The sequence below is a fragment of the Symphodus melops genome (assembly GCF_947650265.1).
Source record: "Symphodus melops genome assembly, chromosome: 11".
Taxonomy (NCBI): Eukaryota; Metazoa; Chordata; class Actinopteri; order Labriformes; family Labridae; genus Symphodus; species Symphodus melops.
The window spans coordinates 12,988,056-13,006,627 of NC_136701.1; the positions used below are offsets into that span (position 1 = coordinate 12,988,056).

Genomic DNA, 18,572 nt, shown 5'->3' on the forward strand with positions numbered 1-18,572 from the left:
CAAATGCACACACGAGCGCTGTGTTCTTCTCTCCCTTTTATCATCTGCTCGCTGCTGTTTATCACTCTGTCACTTCCATCTGTTTGTTCTGCCTCTCTTTTATCCTCACTGTTTCCTCTCCATATGTGTGCACTCTGTGTTTCTTTCAATGCAGACTTGACTATTGTTCTGATCTGATGGGTATATTGACTGCAGTATAGGCATGGACACAGTGTTGAATTAAACTGTGACTGAGCATGAGCTTCATCTTAGTCCTAAAGACTCACAAAGACTTCTGTTCTGATAACAACTTATAAAAAGGATTAATGTTAAAGTGTTGATGAAAAAGCAAAGACCCTTTGTTATTCTGACTAGATGCTAAACTGTCCAATGTCTTTACCAGGAGGAGAAAATAACCATCACTTTAGAGACCAAGTCTATGAGGTTTATTTTATAGATATATATGTAAAAAAATGTTTGTCCTCCATTTTTGTGCTTTTTGGTTTAATCCAATTTCTCTGATATCACAAATTGACCAATTACAAATAAGTGATTTTTAAGTGAGTTGTATTGGTTATGGCATGTTTCAGTATCAGATTAGCTCCCCCTGCTGTTCTTATTTAAGTATTGTACGCCTGTGGTTGAGCTGATCTCATGCTCCTTTGGCATTTGAAGCATAGCTTCCACTAATTAACTGTCACATTATTCCAAGCAGCCTCTGAAACATGCATGTGGCATATTTTAAATTTTAATCACAGGTTTCTCATACAATTATCATGCAAGGAGAGGAGATTTGTGTTCAAGTAGGCATCCTTTTTAACGTCATGAAGGTATCACGGGTTTGAAACTGTATCAGAGAATGAAGCTAACAGAGTGAGATGTGTCTTCCTGAAATGAACCTTCAATGGGCTTTTGTTTGAAGCGCTATCATAGGATTGGAGTTAATTTAGAAACGGAAATTGTTGTCGTCAGGTTTGACTCAATGACCCTTGTGTTAAGGGTTCCAGTTCCCAAAGATTGCATACACACACACGCGTGCTCATATGCACATAGGTCCAGTTTGGCAAAGTTTAAATGCTTTTGCTGGATTTTTGGCTCAAGCACGGGAGCAGGAAGAGGCTTTTTTTTTTTACCCTCACTTTAATGCTTTTGTTATAATTTATGAGCGATAACTTTGAAGCGTGTGCTTCCTGCTCTGCTTGTTTGCGTAGCTTCACATAGGAAGCGTAGGACTCTGACTTTTTCCATTTTGATTCGCCGCACGTTTGCACATGCTTATTCAGCAGCCTCCCTCAGCTTTATCATGAGTGCATTTCCAGCGATTTGAGCAGTAATTTGTGTGCATAATAAACAGCTTCAGTAAAAAGAAGTTGGCCTAACCTTTGCTTCAGTGCCTTCCATTATTCAACAGAGGCCTGAGCGCTGCTGGCACTGAGCAGGATGAAACAGGGATTACATATTAAGCCCAGACTGACCTGCAGGACCTTTATTGATTCACTCTTCCCCCTCTCTATACAAATGTGTTCTTCATGACTTCATCTCAAAGATTGAGACAAAGGAAGTTTCTGTCTTTTGTTGCATTGAGTATAAAAAAAAAAAAAAAAAAAAAAAAGGAAGCATTGCTGTTTTTGTATGTGATCCTGCCTTCCAGTTCTCACCCCAGTGCAGAAATCCCCTTTCACTAACCTGCTCTATGAAGTCCCAATCAGCCTTCTTCTTCTTTCATGCCGAATGCCGGGTCTTACGCATAAACTTGTGTTACAGTTTTTGCTTCTCCGCTCTTTTGCTTTTTGATGGTATCAACCTCTAGTACAGATCTCCCTTTCTTCTCTGCCCGTGCTGCATTTCTGCCTTCATATGCTGGTGGAGGATGAGTGCGATAACACGAGAAAATGCAAGCAGAGGTCTTAGGAACAATCTGAAGAGTGAAATGTCTGAAGAGATGAAAACGTCCTGTTATTATTTGAACACAGAGAGGTCATGCAACTATTATTCTCCAATGTGCTTCTTTAATCATTTTAATAATGTATGTTAATGATCATCTGAGTTCTAAATAATGTGTTCATAAATGTTCTTACTAAAAATGGTCAGTCCCTGGGTGTAAAAAGACTTCTGGTGTTATTAAATAGGGGTGTGTGTGTGTGGGTGGGGGGTGGGGGGGGGGGGGGGTGGGGGGGGGGGTGCAGCGAAAGCAGACCTCAGGGCCTATTATTATTTCTGTTTGTGTACATGTGTACATCTGTGGCATGCATCATGTTATTCACGGGGTGTTGAGAGGAATGCGGATGTTCGACGATGTGTAAGAGTACAGGAACACACCGGGGAATAGTTCTCCGGCCTAAAGCAGCAGCTAATTAAGACACGGTGTGATGAGATGTGAGTCTGGCGGGGAACACTAATTGGACTAGAACCAGACATAATGTATGGTGCATGTCGCAGCAGAAGAACAAATGATGATTAGGCCGGCCCGCTCCGTTGTCCCGCGTTCTTTGGCGCTCCGTTTGACACAGTGTGTTCTTCTCGCTGATGACCTGTTTGCTGGACAGGTTTGGTTTTATTTTCCTTGTGGAGTCGCTGCCAGCTTAGTGCCGGGAACAATAGAGATGTTCTTTCAGTGAAGCTGTGGAAGAGAATCAAATCCAACCATTATCATCTGCCCTCATCCCACCTCTCGCCCCCGCTACATTTTAGCCCAAATACAAAATGATGCACTTCCATTTGAGTCTGTTGATTAGTGCGGATGAGATATTAAGGTTTCATCCCTCCTGAGTGCCTAAAATGCCAGCCAGCCCCATAATGGCCTTTTATATAGGCCACATAAATCTCCATCTGTCCCCACCACAGGGCATAGCCCTTTATTGGCCCCAATCCATCCCTCCGCGCACAGGGTCTGCAATTGGTTAATGAGCTCCAGTAAGGGAGCGACAGGTCAGTAAAGCATTCTCCGGTTGATACCCACAATGAACCCAGGTGGGATGAGTCCAGACTCATTGCTCCTGGCTGGACAGCAGGCCCTTTGCAAGGTGACTTTAATCTCAGCAGGGTGACAACATGACATTAATCATGTAATTAGGTGGTGGGACTGTGGTATGTTCAGTACATGCTTTCAGTGGTCTAAGCTTCAATAATGAGAGGAAAGTTGTTGGGGGAAATAGTTCAAAGAGGATTACTCAGGGTTATCACCTCAATTCATGGGATTAGTTACATTTGTGTGATATAGACATGGACCATGGGATGTTGTTTTTCCACCACATTTATGATAGTTTTCTCGTCAAATTAAATTATAGAACAAGAAAGAAGTTGTACTTTTTGAGCTTATGGAAGCACTCCAAGTTAGCAAACCCAACTTCCTTTTTTAAAGAAGTTGGCGAATGTCACTCCGGAGTTGAAGTGAGATCTGATCATCCTGCTGGCACTTGCGTCAACACTGACACGTCTTACTTCCCTTCGTAACTTTGCCGACTCCAGAGCACCCAGAGATGATCTAATAGCTTACAGAATGGTACATGCTGTTCGAGGTAAGGATCACAAACCTAACCTGAAATGTGAGATAATGAGCTCGCCCTCCACTCTACGGTCTCCCAGAAAGCCGATGAGGGAAAAACATCGCTGTAGTGTAGGCCTGTCCAAGACAAACATGAAGGGTTTATCACAGAGCGAAAATGTGACTGAGTTCCCAGCCTCTTGATCGCATAATAAGTTTTATCCCTGCTGTGCTGGAAAGAAGTTAAATGAAATAAATGTCTGACAAACGAACAAAGTTTTTACATCTGTGATGTCTTCACAATGTGTGTTTTAAATGAAAGCCGGAATGGGACAGGACAGTTATTGTTTATATTAAGTGATGTGAATCAGTGGAGGGCGTTCATAAAGTCATGCTTAATTATTTTTAATGTGTTTTAAGGAAGAAAAAAAAACCTGGGGTGCCTATTTTTAACTCATCTTCATAATCTGATTGTCTCTGCTTGTTAGTGCAGGATAACTCCTGATTCCGTGTGCCGGCTGCAGGCAGGATTGTGTTGCGTCATTGTGTGGTGTATGCATCTCTGAGTCGCTGTTTACAGGCCCTATCAGAGACTCACACTGCCTGCAGGGTTGCAAGACCACACTGCAAATCACAACCTTGTGCCGGCTGGAAAACCCCGGTGATTGGCTCAAATGAGGAAGCGAGGGAGAAATGCAACATGGCAACCGAGTCAAAGGCCTCACAGAGCCACTGTGACATCAGCAGCTGCTGAGTAAAGCGCCTCACCATCACAGATGTGCATATAAATGTTACGGCCCTGTGGCTCAGTTTTCTAAAAATAGTGATAGTTGTTTGATCTCAAACATGTACAGCGGCGTGCTGTGTTAGGGGTAAAAAGAGACTCAATTATAGCACAAACAGTTTCCCGTAATCCCGCTAAAACCAAGACGGCGTGCAGTCGGAGCTACGTTCTAATTAAAGTACTAATAAAAAGCTTTGAGCAGCTGAATGAATATTTAATCAGCCACAAAGCAGCAATGGAAAACTGCGATGAAACACAAAGGAGAAATTAAACATAAAGTCATTAATTTAGCATATCAAAAGATCAACTTGTGTTTGGAATATTGTCGCCAGCACGAGCTAATTCTGCAGCACAGGAACCGAGGGCTAATTAAGTGTGTAGGGATTTCATTATGAAAGGCTTAAAACATCATTTCAGGGACCTGTGTTTTAGCACAATGTTACACCCACTGACTGTACGTGGAGTCCTTTTACGTTTGAGACCTTGTTTTAATCAGCACAAGTGTTTTGAATAGACTCATGTGTCTGCAGGACGAATAATAACCAAACAATGCACTTTATTCCTCTCCAATGACTACAGCTGAGAAACACAAGATATTCTCCTTAAAATAAAAAGTCTCTTTAATAAAAAAGAATGTGTGCATAATTTAGGTGTCCACTTTTTACTTACTTGTCAATAAAAAAATGCATCCTTGTTTAGTATTCTGATGGGAGGATTTTACCACTGAGGAAAACGTGTTCAAATGGAACCTTATTCAAGGTTCTTGTGTTGCCTCTTGACAGTCCATGTGCTGCTTTTTGGACTCATCAGGAGTCTTTATGCTATTCTCCTGCTGCTGTTCTTCATGTCTTTGCAGCCTCCTCTGTGTGTTTTGGAAATGTCAACAGCTCCCCTCCACTGCAGACCTCTGACCGTCCCGCTGAGTCAGCCTGTTGCTGCTGTCAGTCTCTTACGGTCTGCAGGAGCTCAGCTTCCATGTCACATGCTCTCAAAGGAGACAGATTATCTTTGAACAGACGACGGTGGAGGGGGGGGGGGAGTGGGCAGCCAGTTCCCGTAGTGTAGTGGTTATCACGTTCGCCTAACACGCGAAAGGTCCTCGGTTCGAAACCGGGCGGGAACAGCAGTTTTGACTTTTATCAGAAGTAAACTGGTGGTGTCATTGGTTCATGCCTTAAAGTTAGCGGCTGGTTGTGTGTGTTAAAGATTGTTCGCAGTACTTTTTATTGATTTGTGAACAGGTTATTAATTGTATCCAAGTGAACATTATGCAGGCACTTTATAACTGATGTATGGTAGTTTAACTCCCTCTGTTGCTTCAGCAGTTTTTATAATAACATTTTTAGTTGTTCTGTCGAAGGGGTTTGCAACACAAACTAATTTTGACCCTTAAAGATCCTTGTAAAAGCTAAAGAGGTCAGGAAACGAGCTTTAAACAGCACTCGTGTTTGTTGCCTTAAGTGTCAATGGACTGCTTGTTCCTCATGTGGCAGCAGAGCAGCCGGCCTTATCTTATCTGCTCGGTTTCTGTCCCTGTAGATCAGTCACAGCACAGTCCATGCTGTATGTACTTCCTGGATTACAGATGTCTGTTTTCTTCTTTGAAGTTAAGACTGTTGATCACAACATTTCTTCCTGCATTGTGCTCGGTTGTCGGAGTCTCCAGTCGGAGGCAGGAAGAGATACCATAACCAAGAATCATTTTCCTGCAGGACCCAGAAGTGGATCACATGGCAACCACATGCTTCTGTTGCACTCCGACTTACATTAGATACTGAAGCACACCAGAGGGGCGGAGAGATGAAGTGTGGGTGTGTGGGCATACAGGGGTCAGGATTAGTAGGCCATACACAGGTTGGAGAGAAAGTAAACAGGGCAGCACAGGACCCAGCTGAGCCCCAAAACAGGGGACCTGCTCAGAAGGCTTCTGAACGAGCTGACCCACAGAACAACAAGTCCCCATGTAACAGAGCTACACACTCTAATGAATCTCTGTCCTGTCAACACACGTACACACACACCTTTACTGTATTGTAAGTAAGAAAAAATCAGTGCCCCAACTGGAAGGTCCACTACAGTCAAAGCTTATCTCTGATTGTTTACAGCATCCTACAAAAAGAGCTCTGTCACTGGAGTGATGCAATCTTAATCAGAACCAAATACCACTGAGGATGCCTTTAACAAAACCTCAGATACATTCAGACTTTTATCTGTTACTAATAAGTGCACAATTGCACACAGCAGATTCTAATTTTCTCAAATTCCCCTTCAAGCATTCTTAACACTGGATAGTGGTCATTGCACTTGTTTCTCTTCTTTTTCTTTTTTTTTAAGTTAGAGAAAGGGCAATAAGGCGTTGCTGGTGTGCCTGTCTCAGGTCCTTGAAAAGAATTGAAGTGCAGTTTTACTATATATCTACTATATTTCTTTTTGGAGGAAAGTTCATCCAAGAATGTTTAATAAGTAAGGATGCCGGTGGAGGCTACAGTTTCTCAAGAGGTCAGTGAGTGTAACTGCTGCCTGTAAATGATCCTCTTTGTTTTTACAACCCTGCTGCAGCACATTCATTTTTAATCAGGTTTTTTTTTTTTTTTTTCAGAAATTAGCAGAGGGTAATAGGAAGGAAGTAAGTTGGAGGAACAGTTTTTGTTTTCTCAGTTGAGGCCACTTGAAGGGGTCGCGGGGAGCCGTCAGCAGTGAGTCCTGGATCTTTGCCCGGTTCTTTTCTTGGCAGTCGCTGTGTAAAGACAGAACAGCAGTGATTACCTGTCCCCTGTCTCAGACCTAAACCCTGCTGGGAAAAACACGCTTTAACCATAATAGGAATGCGTGAAACCAATGCTAAATGGCCTTTTTACGAGGTAATGAAATACACTCAATGAGAACTTTTAATGGTTGCAGCCTAATGCTGACAATAAGAGAAGTGTACTCACCCAACCACCGTTATTTCCCTCAACGTTGAGCACATCACTGCATTGATGGAATGACGTAACAGTGAAGAGCAGATGTCTATTCAAAAAAAGACATTAGCTGTTAGTGTTCTCTTGATTTGAAATCAAATGTGTATAAAATGTACTGAACTTCAGAAACATCTCAAATGCTGTATAAATTAGGAACTGAGTCAAAATGAAATCTCTTCATTTATAGTATATGAACTTATTCTTCAGAAGCTTGTGATGATCGTCCATTATTTTCCATCAGATTGTTGTTTGGATGATTACCATCTGTTGTCGTTCCTCATCGTGCTTTCCTGCGTCGTATTTGTCTCCGACTTGACTGGTCTGACTTCAGGTTCATCCCCCCGTGTGGAACATGTCATATGATTTCATCTTGGTAAGAATCTTCTCTCCTTATCGCTCTGTCTCTGTTGTGTCTTTCAGCTGGATCCTCAGACGGTGCAGTCCAAAAACTGGCACATGGACGTGATAGAGATGAACGGGGTAAGATACACGTCATTTTAGTCCCGATTACAGAAGGCATTTTATACTGTCAATATTGTTATGAGGTGTTTTCGTTGTTTTGGCCAGTAATTCTGATTACACAGGGTTATTTTTTATCTTTGCTTGGCATCCTAACAACCCAAACTTTTCTATAATCCTGCAGGCGGTCAAAATAAGGCTAAACTGAGTGTTTTGTCCTCAGAGTAGAGAAATGTGTGAACACTAAGACTGTGTGATAATTCAGTTGATAATATACTGGGTGGAAATGTCTACGATGTTATAATAAATACAAATGTGTCATGTCTTAATGACGGTTCTTTAGTTTAATTTTCGTGTCCAAACACTCAGACTTCATGGAGCAATCTGTTGACTTTAAACTTTGTGTGTTTGTTTATCTTCAGATCAAAGTGGAGTTCTCCATGAAGTTTACAAGTCGGGACCTCAGCTTGAAGAGAACGCCTTCCAAAAAACAGAGTGGGGTGTTTGGAGTCAAAATCAATGTGGTGACAAAGTAAGTTTGTCCGTTCTAAAAGGAGCTTTTTCTCAAAGCACAGCTGAATAAATATTTCATGAAACTTAGAAAATGACCGCAGTTTCATTGATCATGTTAAAAGTGATGAAACACTCTGTCGTGAACAGAATCAGGTAAACCATCAGTAACACACTTTCTGCTCTTTCTGCAGGCGCGAGCGCTCCAAGGTGCCTTACATCGTCCGTCAGTGCATTGAAGAGGTTGAGAAGAGGGGCATTGATGAAGTGGGAATCTACAGGATCTCAGGGGTGGCCACGGATATCCAGGCCCTCAAAACAGCATTCGACACCAGTAAGACCACAAACATCTCGTACCATCATCTTTAGTGGATTTGAACAAATTGAAGTCGAAATTGAACATTATTTTGTTTTTGCATAGCTTCAATACAGAGCACAGAACTGTTGTACGGCGCAGAAGATTTGTAGCTACTTCTCATTTTTAACCCCTTGTGCCTTTATTAGGCAAGGCAAGTTTATTTATATAACACATTTCAACAAGAAGGCAATTCAAAGTGCTTTATTTATTTATTATATATTTTACATCTACTGTGGAATTAAATCAGAATCGAATTCTTTGCCCAGTTTGATCGCACATACAACGAATTACCGTAAATTCCGTACTATTGAGCGCACCTGGATATAAGCCGCACCGGCTAAAAATAAGTAAATAAATGTATTTGTACATGTATAAGCCGCACTTGATTATAAGCCGCAGGTGTCCACGCTATAACAAGAGCTATTTACACAGACGTAGGCTACCGGTAACATCCGCAAATACTGTAGCGTCCGTACGGACGTTAAAGGACGACGAGAGCGTTCAAATAATAACTTTTAATAACCCGATCACTGTCGGCCGTGACCACGCCGTTTACAGCGGAGAACAAAACCATAACTTGCCGTAACAATCCAACTCTCTCCCCCAGCGTTCTCTCATACAGCCACTCAACACGTTCTCGCTGGTGCATTCACTGACTCTCCACATAATCGGAATTATGAACACATTATCAACTACTGACTTTACAACATGAACCGTTACAATACGAAGCCTAGCCGACGGTGTCTGTAACACGGCTGATGAAAAAGATGACCGTAATATATTTCACAAGAAAAAGTCCATCCATTCACTGCCTCAGAATGACTTCATTACTCACTTCCTCAGTCTCTGTTGTCGCTGTCAGTGTCATCTTAACGTGCAGCAGCTCTGTTAGCTTCTTTGACAGCCAGGTCGATCGCCTTTAACTTGAAAGCTACATCATATGTATTTCTCCGTGTGTTTTCCATCATGAGGGTGCGTGCATGAAGCGCAAAATGACTGATATTAAGATCCGACGTGACGAAGTCAAATGTTTTTGCGGCAGAAGCTCATTGTCCCCCATAAAAAATCCATGCATTAGCCGCACCGGAGTAGAAGCCGCAGTGCTCGAAGTGTGAGAAAAAAGTAGCGGCTTATAGTCCGGAATTTACGGTAGTCTCATTAACACGAGTCCCAGTGTTTCTGGTCCAAAGAACCAAGAACACAAGAAGTAGAATAAAATAGCAGAAATGAAGAGAAGAGCAGTAGTAAAATCAAATGAGCTGTAAAAAATGTAATTTATAAAGCAGTGTCAAAAAAAAAAGTGCAGCTGTGCTGGAAGGTTTAGATTTACAGTTTTCAGTATTTAAAAAAAACCCAACAGTCTATAGATACAGTATGATATTTGTGGGAAGTGAACTGGCAGGAGCAGCAGCTGTTTAATGTTCAATTTTGCGTTACATAACAATCTCAGATCATGGCTTGTAATACTTTCCCAACCGTATTAAAGCCCTGTGTGTTATTTTTATTGTACGTCTTCATCCGTGCGTGCCTGGATGTGGACTTCTTGAGAGATGACTTCTCTCATGAGTCTGTAAAATGTTTGTGTGTTCAGACTAATCAGACTCCATTTGTGTCGGACCTGCAGATACCAAAGACATCCTGATGATGCTGAGTGACATGGACATCAACGCTATCGCAGGAACATTGAAACTGTACTTCAGGGAGCTGCCGGAGCCTCTGCTCACAGACCGCCTCTACCCTGCCTTCATGGAGGGCATAGGTGTGTGTGACTCTTAGTCCTAGAAGAGTGTGTTCGTCATCAGTGGGCCCGTTATAGAGTTTAAACAGGGAGGAGACATTTCTCCAGGTGGAAGAGATAAGAGGTAAAAAGGTAAAAAGAAGTGTCATCATAATAACATCTGACATCTTATCACTTCCTTGCAGCACTCTCAGACCCAGCAGCCAAGGAGAATTGCATGATGCACCTCTTGCGCTCCCTGCCTGACCCCAACCTCATGACCTTCCTCACTCTGCTGGAGCACCTCAAACGGTACACACACACACACACACACACACACACAGAAGTCCACATTTAACCCTCTCTCTGCCCTGTGCTTATCACCAGCTCGTCTTAGATATGTCATGACAGGATGTCAGACCAGCCTCACGCAAGGCCGCTCCACCTGGTAGCACAATCAGGTGCTCAAGTCTCTGACTTCAGCCCTTGAGAGTTAACTGACTGCTAACACGTCCTTGACCCCAGAAGAAGCCAATCCCCTGAGGACAATGTTTGTCCAAAAAAACACTAAATCATCCTCCTATATAACCAGTAACTTCACTCAGCAATCAATATCAGCCAGCAAAGGAAGTTCTGTCTTCATTTGGACCTAGTTAAAGTGGGATGCAGACTATGTCTACCATCAATTAGCTGAGTGACCTGGGAGTCAATGGACCGGAGTTATGGCAGACCATCAAAGGAGCCTCTCAAGCGGCTGAAAGAAGCAGCCAGTGGATATGGCTTAAATGTAATGAAGCTTACTATTCTCATGATCCAACCAAAACCCACTTCGAAAACAATTCTCGTTTGGGCACAAGCTCAGGTCTGTTCCCCTCTGAACCTGCCCTCCTGGGGAGGGAGTTGAGGCCAGGAGTCCACTGAAGACGATATTCTTGATATTGCTCACATTAACATCCATTCAAAGGGCTTACAACCAATGGATAGATAACTGTCCTGTGATCTGCTGATACGTCTATACAGTAAACTGCTTGTTGCATTTGTATAAAATAAAATACTCCTTTAAAGTCTGAGGATTATTTGGAGAAAAAAACAAAACATGGATAACATTGAAACACCTTTTACAAAGGGGATTTCTGGTTTACATTAAGTTGAGGTATTAAAATGCCCTCTTAATTGGTGCTTTTGTGCCTCATGAATAATTATTTGATGGTTTGTTTGAATAAAACATAAGGGTGATGGTGCTGATAACTGCTGTTCAGCATCTCTGAGTTGGAAAGAAAGTTCAGCCTTCTTTATGAAAGAAAACCTGTCTTGAAACCTTTTTGTAAGGGCTCCACAGCGTTTCAGTTGTTGTCCCCGGTTAGCATCTGCTTATGTTACTGCTGCCTCGTTATGATGCGCCTGGTTCTGTTTGTTCCTGCAGGGTGGCTGAGAAGGAGCCCATCAACAAGATGTCCCTCCATAACCTGGCCACTGTGTTTGGCCCCACTCTGCTCAGGCCCTCAGAGTCAGAGAGCACGAAGGGACAGCACATCACCTCAGCCTCTGACATCTGGTCACATGATGTCATGGCACAGGTACGCACAGACGGTGTCTTTGAATGTCGTTAAACAGTTACTGATAAAAGCAGAGCAGAAATCGGTCTGTAAAGCCTGGTTCACACGGCAGGATAATTAGGCCGATTTTGTCCCCCATTCTCCCCTTCCGATAATCTTAAAGACGCTCCGATCATCGTGAAATAATCTTATAAAATAATCCTGCCGTGTGTGGTGTGTTAAGACTGTTCTCGTCTGCTCGGAAGGATGTCGGGACCGCTCCGATCTCAAATCGGGGATATTTTATTCAGTTGTGTGTGTTGTCCCACACACAAGCACGGGTCTGTTGACTGTGACGAGTAGCCAATCAGAAAGCGAGGTGACTTAGTGGCGAGGAAACGCCAGGAGCATGCGGGGAATCCGAAAATATGTTTTATCTCGAGAGGTTTTGCGAGATTCCCCATCTGCTCGGGGGATGTTCGCGAGTGAAAACTGTTTGTGTGTGGTGTGTCGATGTTGCCGCGTGGCCGCACACCACACACCGTACAACCAACACCGTGAAATCTCCGATTATTTATCGCCATGCGTGTTTGGTGTGTAAGGTTTGGGAAATAAGTTACCGTGGCGATATACCCAGGTAAGACGTGAACAACCCCTGTAGGACTGAAAACCCAGGGTTAACCCTAAAGTCACCTCTCTAACCTCAAATCCTGCTTCATAGCACAGTCCCCAGGTGTCAGTCTGTGACTTTAAATTGAAGTACATATCAAAAAGGCTAAAATGGATTACATCTGGATGAACCTGACTATTTTCTTCTTAAACAAACATGTTTTGTCTTCTCCTGTCAGGTCCAGGTACTGCTCTACTACCTGCAGCATTCTCCCATCTCCTTTGCTGAACTGAAGCGTAACACGCTCTACTTTTCCACCGACGTCTAATCCCCAACACCTCCCTGAGGGCAGCATATGGAGAGGAGGGAGTGAGAGACTCCAATCCCATCTAGGTCCCTGCCTCTCAGTCCTCCTGCCTCACCTCTTCTCCTATCAGGCAGCTCATCTCGACTGTACAGCCCCCCCACCCCATCCCACCCCACCCCACCCCACCCCGATCACTCCTCCCGTCTTTAACCCCAAAATGAACCACCTCACCACCCCTGTTCCTGAAAAGAGATGGAGCCAAGCACGAAGGCAGGTGGCGATGAGATATTCTGGTCATCTGTTCGTCACATGTCATGTCAGTGAAGTGAGGCGAGCAGAACAGCCCACCACCCCTGTCTCCCACCAACAAGACAACATGGCAGTCTTGCACCATGTTCGGGAGAGATGGGAGGGTCTGGAGGCCACAGCCTGGCGCAGTGGCACAGAATCTCACCGTGTCTAGTGGTGTCATCCAACGACTCTTTTTTTGGACGCTGGATTTTAAGATTTGATAAACCAGTTGACTCGACCTCCTGCTTTGTTTCGTGTTCAGAGGCATTCCAGTAAAATGGCATTTACATGTTTGATAATTATGTTCAACAACTGTTTAGTTTCCTTTTCGGTCTTTTGTCTTTGTGCATGTGTGGTGGAGGAGGCTGGGTGTGAGTGACAACGTGGATGTTCTTGAGTGAGTGAGCAAAGAGTGTGAGTGAGTGAGTGTCTGTGTGTGTTTAAGGGACTTTGAGAACTTGTGAGGTTTAGAAGTGGCTGGGAGCCGTCCTCATGAATGGCTGTGTCTCTCTGTGCTGACAAACAAGAGAGAGCTGCCCTCCCCAGTGAGTCTTGGCCAAATTAGCCCTATTTATTTTGAATATATATAATATTTGTGCCTGTACAGTTCTGTGCAACTAGACAAATGCTCTAAGAAGTCTGTTTTTTGAAGTTTATTCAGGTAGTGATGTTATTTTTTAGTCTGATTTTCTCATTCACCACGTCCATGGTTGGTAGGCTGTACGGAAAAGAGCACCAGAAATTCTGCCGTTTAATTTCCGATCACTTAGTAGAGGGGAGAGGGCACTCTGTGACATGAGGGTTGTTAGAGGTAAAAAAAATAAATTAAAAAAAAAAAAAACACAACAAATGGAACATTTAGCTTCTTATTCTTCTTTAGTTGTTTTATTGCAAGCCTGTTCCAAGTGTCTTACTGCACCAGAATAAAGTATAGGATGATTTGTGTAGTTGCCCTCATTGCATGTATCAGCTTGTCAATCAAACCAGGCAGGGTAACAAAAAGGTAGGTTGTCTCTGAGAGGCCCTCATTTAAACGCCCACAACTGCTCTGTACAAAGCCCACCTTTCTGCTATCAAGCCTGCGACATATCTTAAAATACTGTAAGCACTGCTAGATGAGTACTATTTGATATTTTTAATATAAGATTAAAATAAAATCAAAAAAATGTTGTATTTTACTTCTTTGAGAAGAATTTCAATATACTGTAATATTGAGGCTAAATGTTAATGTGAACTTTTCCCCCCTTTTATAGTAAAATAAAAGTTACCTAAACACTCACTTTGTGTCTGTCTGTGTTCACATTAAAGCTCTTTATCAGTTGGACTGGTCTTTCTAATAGCACGTGTGTATTAACATAGTGACAAGACATTGAGCTGTGCTATTTAAAGCGACTGTATTTTCAGCCTTGCAGCACATATAGTTGTGACTTCATTGTTGTACTCACTACTGAATTTATTTGTTTGGCCTCATTTAGTTGCAGATGGTGACACATCATTTATTATGTCTTAGCTAACTTACAGAGAGATTCCAGCTTTACATTGTCATTAACATGATGAATATCCAATATGTGGTGGAGCTACACGTGTGCAAAAATGTTTAATATATACTGGACATTACACTTTTACTTGCACACTATTTTTTGAAGAGGAAGTTGGGTAGGATTATGTAAACCATTTTAAAAAAACCTCCAGATTTATATTTTTTAAATCCTCATAAAGAATCACATCTGTTTAGTTGGAAGGATTAAATACATTTGATGATACCCTTCATGTATTGATGGAGCGGCTATCTTAATTTAATGTATTTGCCTTCCTATTTATGTGTTTTAATGTGATACACATGCATCATCTAGCATGTCGACTGACTCTGTCAGAGTACAACAAACGCTTTACAGTCCTGAAAGGTTGAACCACAGTTGGAGGCTTAGAATCCAACTTTAGCGTATTGCACCCTCTTGTGGTCAATCGTGTGCAAGTTAAACTTTGGCACTAGTAATGCAATAGAAAGAATAAAGAATTTTCTATTTTCAATGCAATAGTGGAAGTGCAAACCTGTATATGAAGATTTGAATCCTTTCCACCAATAAGCTTTTTTTTTGCCCTACAAACATGAACTCAAAATTCCAATAAGATACAAACTTGATACAGGTTTATGTCACTATCATTATTATCATAGGCACTTACATTTAGAGACATCAAGAACCTGCAGCCAAACATTATTTTTTCTTATATATATTGGATTTCTGATAGACTTAGACTTAGACTGAACTTTATTGATCCTTTTGGGATGACTCCTTTAGGGAAATGTGTGTTCCCAACAGTATATCCAATAAAATGTAGCAGGTAACAAAAAAGTAACAATATAAAGAATAAGATAAAATAAATAATAGAAAACTCTTCTGTTGGAGAAAAAAGTAAAAAATATACAAAAAATGATGCATGGAAGAAGCAAAAATATACCAAATATGGCTAAAAAAACAATGATTATTATTATTGAGATTATTGCACATAGAAGTGAAAGTGTCCATGTGTTATTGCACAGTGAGGGTAAAACAAACAGCGCTCCTACTCCTACCCCTCTGTCCCATGTACTCTAGTCCTCCTCACCCAAAGTGAGGAGTTGTAGAGCGTGATGGCATGATGGACAAAGGAGTTCTTAAGTTCTGTCTTTCTTTCTGCCACCGTCACCAGAGAGTCCCGCTTCATGCCGACCACAGAGCCGGCCCGCCTGATCAGTTTGTCCAGTCTGGATGTGTGCTGTTTGGATATGCTGCGCCCCCAGCATACCATGGTGTAAAAAAGGATGCTGGAAACCACAGACTGGTAAAACATCCCCAGCAGTTTGCTGCAAATGTTAAAGGACCACCATCTCCTTAGGAAGCACATCCTGCTTTGTGTCTTCCCGTACAGGTGGTTGGTGTGTGTTCTCCAGTCCAGTTTATTGTTTAGCCACAGCCCGAGGTATTTGTATGAGTCCACAGCCTCCACTTCAGCTCCCTTGACCTCCCAAAGTCAATGACCAGCTCCTTGGTCTTAGAGGTGTCGAGCTGTAGCTGGTTAGTGTGGCACCATGCAGCAAAGTCCATCACCAGTACTTCTGATGGTCACTTTCGATACAAACTACTGCTATCAGTGTGTGAATGAGTGTGCAGTGTAGAAGCACTTTTAATAGTCAGAAGACAAGAAAAGCGCAATGTAAGCTCATGTCCATTTACTATGAATGTGAACTTTGTGTTGATCAGATACCCTTGGCTCTTTGGATTACAGTATGTTAAAAAACCTCTCCTACACACCTGTGCGTGTGCAACCAGGGAAAAGCGCTGTCCTGCTAGTCGTGTCACACTGTTGGAAGTATTATTAACAATTAATGACTGCGATATTATCATTTTGCATTACATCATGGTCCAAAACTTCTCCAACTGTTTCATCATATAAGCAGCCAGTAAATAATCATGTTTCACCACTGTTCTCTGAATTAGCCATTAGATATTGTTAAATTATTGAGTTCTCTGTTACTTTAGTGTTTCCTGATGTATTTTGCAGTTTTTGTCCCCAGTTCTTCTTGTCTTGTTTTTTTTCCTGCCTCTGAGTGTTTATAGGTCACAGGTAAGCAGGAAATGGTAGCATGGTGGGAATATACGGTTCTTACCGTACTTAACAAAGCAAACAGAATGTCAACAAACTCAACAACTATAATCTCGGAAATAGGAACTCATCATTTCATTATCACTGTTTGTTTTCAAACTTCACAAATAAATTTAAAATTATAATATTTTGTTTATTTTTACTCATCAGACCTTTCCATACACATATGCAAGTGACTAAAAGCATGATTAAAAATGTAGACACTAAATAGTCACAACAGTATGTATTTAGTATGTACTTCTATAACTTTTTAGAAGTAGAAATAAAATGCTGCAATACAACCTGAAATGATAGGGGCAGTGTTGAGCAGTGTAGTGAACAGTTTAAGTCAGACCAGCAAAGCACTACAAAGAAGAATGGCATGACTTGGGTTAAGCTAAACTAAGTTTATTAGGAATATGTAATGTATATCTTGTTACCTTGCCTGTGCACAGAGACAGACAATTTCAACATAACAGATAAGTGGAGATCTATATGAAACAGTGCCCTCTAGTGGCTGGCTACTGAAAAAATCCATCCTAATGTAAAGGGTGTGTAGGAGTATACGTAGAGATAGTTATATTGTTTTAACATGTTTATCTATTTTCCTTTGTTAAGGAAGCATAAATGAGCCTTAAGACTCAGAGGAGGAAATATTAAACTGATGGTTTATTGCTAAATAACTCTTTGGCTCCAGTTTGGCCCTTAAAGTTAACAACAATGAGAAAATGGCCTTTCACTCCTCATTTACTCCCTCCACCACATACATACATGCAAACTGGGCTATTCACTAAACTGTTTTAACTGTTGCTGTCTTTAAACTGTACAATGTTTTTGCATCAAAGTCAACATTTAAGTCATTTGCTGTCTGAGGAACTTGCAGGGTCACGAGGGTATGTGTATAAATGTGTTTTTGTGTGTAGCTGGCAGATGAATTTGTAAGTACTGGAAGCAGCAGAGTGTGTGGGAGGAACACAACGGGTTTTTTTTTTTTTTTTTTGCTTTAAAGGCAAACAAGTCTCTCTCACTTACTTTAAATTCACTTTTTATTTGAACATATCTCTGAAATACACTTAATGCCTAAAGTTACCATTACTTCTAAGAAAAACAGGTATATATACTCCACTGCCCACAATATCTACCTTTTACTATAGAGACTTGTGTTTACTTTTTGTTTAGACCAGAGGGATCAAGGTGAACCGATGCAGAGTCTGCATTGTGGGGGCGTTAAGTTCAAACAGGAAGGTTAGACAAGGACAAATACACGCCCACTCTGTTCGTCATCATTGTATGTGTGGGGTGCTATGAAGGCACACAGCTGACTGATTGTGCACAAACCAGCTTGAAAGAAAGTTTTTCTTGCCGGTGTTACTTTTTTAAATCTTGCCAAGCCATTTGCTCATGGTAGGTTAATGTTGGGATTTGTAAAAAATATATTTATGTTGTATTGTTTATTTTAAAAGTTTACTCATGTTTAGCACAGCTATATTGTTAATTTAGAAAATATGTGCGGTTTTATTGTGTTTATTATTTGTTGTCTTTGTTATTTCAATGCAAAGGATTAGTAGCTCTATCCCTGATTTCTTTTAAGACATGTGAACTTCTTTTTAAGACTGAGTCCAGCCACTCTGCAGCCACACATTGCATCAGTCCCACAGGAAACTCCAAAAAGGCTGAGCCTTACTTTAATGAGTTTCAGTCAAAAAGAGATGACCCTCTTTTACCTAAACTCCAACACAGAAAAGCAAGAGGTGTGGTGATACACCAAACCTCTCACCAAGAGCCTTTCACCCTAGGCAACTCTGGAAAAGGAAGAGAAGAACCCCTCCTTAGGAGTTTGGTTCCATAATTTATTTTTATTTTTATTTGTTTTGGAGTGACAGCTAGTTTATTTTCTCAGCAGTACTAGATCTCTCTACACTTAATTATTCCAGGTTCCTTTCAGTATTCACAG

The 18,572-nt window shown here is 41.6% G+C and overlaps 1 protein-coding gene across 5 annotated transcripts in view; it reads left to right on the forward strand.

Moving 5' to 3' along the window:
• The window catches only part of abr (ABR activator of RhoGEF and GTPase), a 123,540-nt gene extending 109,267 nt beyond the window's left edge, over positions 1-14,273 (forward strand). For all 5 annotated transcript variants that reach the window (XM_079355974.1, XM_079355970.1, XM_079355971.1 and 2 more), the window contains 7 exons: positions 7,628-7,687; positions 8,089-8,198; positions 8,371-8,510; positions 10,159-10,293; positions 10,458-10,563; positions 11,675-11,828; positions 12,635-14,273. In XM_079355974.1, coding sequence (XP_079212100.1) covers positions 7,628-7,687; positions 8,089-8,198; positions 8,371-8,510; positions 10,159-10,293; positions 10,458-10,563; positions 11,675-11,828; positions 12,635-12,724 — 795 coding nt within the window. In that variant the 3' untranslated portion in view covers positions 12,725-14,273. The remainder of the gene's footprint in view (positions 1-7,627; positions 7,688-8,088; positions 8,199-8,370; positions 8,511-10,158; positions 10,294-10,457; positions 10,564-11,674; positions 11,829-12,634) is intronic.
• Positions 14,274-18,572: the final 4,299 nt, after the last annotated feature.